General features: G+C 45.7%; 1 protein-coding gene across 1 annotated transcript in view; it reads right to left on the bottom strand.

The window, feature by feature from the left end:
* EGFR (epidermal growth factor receptor) overlaps positions 1–2901 on the bottom strand; it is a 43062-nt gene that overhangs the window by 23027 nt on the left and 17134 nt on the right. The window contains exon 14 of the mRNA XM_010131984.1: positions 2143–2300. Coding sequence (XP_010130286.1) covers positions 2143–2300 — 158 coding nt within the window. The remainder of the gene's footprint in view (positions 1–2142; positions 2301–2901) is intronic.

Below are 2901 nucleotides of genomic sequence, written 5' to 3'. Positions count from 1 at the left end.
TTCAGCAGGGAAGAGAAGTCCTCTTTACTTGCAGCTCCTTCAAATAAGGAAAATGGAGCCAGGTCCTGGAAACCCTTCCTTGCATGACTACTGAAGCCAGTGCACTTAATCATGCTGATAAGATTTTTGTGGGCTCTAGCCATGAAATTGGACAGGGACAGAAGTAAAGTTATTGTTTCTTGTCATGCAGAAATCGCTGAGAATGTGGTTTCTAAGGATGCAAAAACTCTGAGACACAGATGTTTTCCACCCACTGCTGAACAGATCCCATTTCCGCGGCACAATGAGAGAAAGGCGTGAAGAGAAGTAAATGGCATTACTGATTGATTGCCTTCATGGGGACAATGCTGCGCCAGACTGCATGTTCCCAGATTATGCCTCCGACACTGGCTCCCTACTCATCAATGCCATTGGCCTCAGATGTCCCATCTGTAAAATAAAAATAGTAACACCACCTTCCTGCAGCTCTCTTGGGCCCTTCAGCAATTCAGCCTATTTCTTCTGCCACTTTTGGGCAGCAACTTGAACAGGGCCATTGAGCATGTCCGCAATGTAAGAGATGAAATCGGTACTTTTTATGTTCTGCCTTAATAACACAGGGACAAATACACATATGTTGAGACTCTATGTCTCCTTACCCTGTCCCCATCACCTGTCAGACACCTGTAGTATACCCACCTACTGCTAAAGCCAGGCAGGAACTGACTTTTCTCATGGATTTGTTTGTGAGAAAGAGCCACTGCATGGCTCGTCCTTACATCCGTATCTGGCAGATTACGTTCTCCAAGTGTGTGTTCATTTGAGTCTCATGTTTGATCTCACTACTGAGGCGGCGCAGTGGAAAGCCTTGTTCAGATGTGGTTACCCAATAGGCAGTTCCAGTAACCAGCCGCATTTCCATGTGGCCAGTTAGAAGAAGGGTATTGGATCACTGTGGCCAGTTGGTATCAGAGACTATTAAGGTCATTAATAAAATGGAAAGTTATTAAGATCTCTTTTTCAGCTGAGATCATCTGTTCTCAGGTGGGTGAGCCTTGCCTGTGACTGTAACAAAACACAGAGGCAAACCCACGTGGCTGTTACCTCTACCACTGGAAAACCAGAGCACTGAACTCACTACAAGCACTAGGAAGGGCTCGCTGGTCTAACCCTTCTTCTCCTTTTCTCCACGAAGGTGGGGGCCTGGGCACTCTGCTCTTTAATAATCTGGTAGTTGAATTGGCTAATATGCAATGGGATGATGGTTGGTCTGAGCATGTTGTAACTTCTAATTTGCAACACGTATTACAGGCGTATTGCAGAAGGGCTTTGGATCAGACAGACCTGCAGGGTAGGGTAGGGGCCTTTGAAGGAAAAGACACCAAGTGTGGGCTGCTTTTCTCTCTGGAAGCACCATAGCCCAACAACCAAATCTGAAATTCTAAAACGTTTTATTGTGCATCCCATGTCCTTTGCAGATCAGAAACCAGAAGAGGAGACAGTGGTTACTTGTTGTCATGCAGGTTAACTACAGTTCAGTTGACAGCTCGTTACAGGTGGCAGTTTAACTGTGCCCCCAAATGAGAAGATTTGGTTTACAGTGACGCCCATCAATAAAGCCCCACTCAGGAGGCAAGCAAGGCTTTAACTCATACCAAGTGCTAGCATACGGAAAGAAGGAAAAAAAGAAAATCACTGTGGTATCCCACCGGGATTTCCCTCCTAAAAAAGGAAAGGTGCAGAGAAGAATGGGCTCTGAGAGCCCAGCATCCACCAGATGTCACTGATGTTCCTCCCGAAACCAGAGGACTCAGCAGCAAGCCAGGTGGGGAAAAAGAACCAAGTATCACTGGTGGGTGAGTTCTGTAAAATTCCAGGAAGCTTCCTATTTAAATCAACAAACAAACCTGTTTCAAACCCCCTAAAACATTTTCCTGGTGGCTTTTTTTTTCCTTCTGTGTAAAGATGAAGTGTCACTGAACTTCTATTTACAAAGTCTGCTGCGCTCTGCTTACATTACAGTACTCCTGACCTCTCTCACTCCCTTCTAATTTCTTCTTTTTGGCTGTTTGAAATGGGACCATCAGGAAGAGAAAGAGCTCGAGATGAGCTGCTCCCCTCTTTCTTTTCCCATGCCTCCACTCAGTCCAAGGTTTTACTCACCCCCGGGTACAGTTCGGATGGCAGAGCTGGCAAACAGCATTTCCGTCAGCGTACTTCCAGACAAGGGTGTCGTTCTCGCCCAGAACCCCCGCCGGGCAGGACTTCACGCAGTGGGGACCATCTATAAAATGGGCACACTTCATGCAGTTGTCGGGGCCCTGCAAAGAGAATCGGCTTGTTTATAATGCCCTTATATCAACCTACTCAGGAAGAAATTCAGAAGATAAATCTAAACGCCTTCCACTGTTGGAAGTTTTCATCATCATCTGGTTTTATGACTTTGTTACCTGCATTTCTTGCAGCTAGCTGCTCCTGCAGGATGGACTGTACAAAAGGTCGTACCTGATGTTTAAAGCTAACATTTTTCTTGACTTTCAGTGTTGCTGCTTTTTCCCCCCTGCCTTCTGTCAGGTTGGAAAGGTTGCATTTTTCATTTAAAATGGGGAATAACTTAATGACACCTTGATACGGGATAAGCCGAAAAGCAGAGAGCCTGGCTGCTGCCTGGTGAAATCTACCACCACGTGATTTAGAACGATGGACCTAGATCTGCTGATGCCTCCTTGACACACCAGCCTCAAAGCCTTGTTTTCCTGGTTTCTCAGCATGGGTTCTTTCCTCTGTTAGGAAGAAGCAGGGGATAATGGAGGGAAGCCAAGGAGTCCATGCATTTTTTCTTTTACTTTGAAAAGCACTTAGTTCGTGTTTAAAGGCATCGCCTTTGGCCATTTTTAGCAGAACTATTTTTATTCCTGGTGT

Source organism: Buceros rhinoceros, unplaced genomic scaffold (genome assembly GCF_000710305.1).
Source record: "Buceros rhinoceros silvestris isolate BGI_N320 unplaced genomic scaffold, ASM71030v1 scaffold7752, whole genome shotgun sequence".
NCBI lineage: Eukaryota > Metazoa > Chordata > Aves > Bucerotiformes > Bucerotidae > Buceros > Buceros rhinoceros.
The sequence above is the reverse complement of the archived record's forward strand: the minus strand, read 5'-3'. Positions and strand labels throughout refer to the sequence as shown.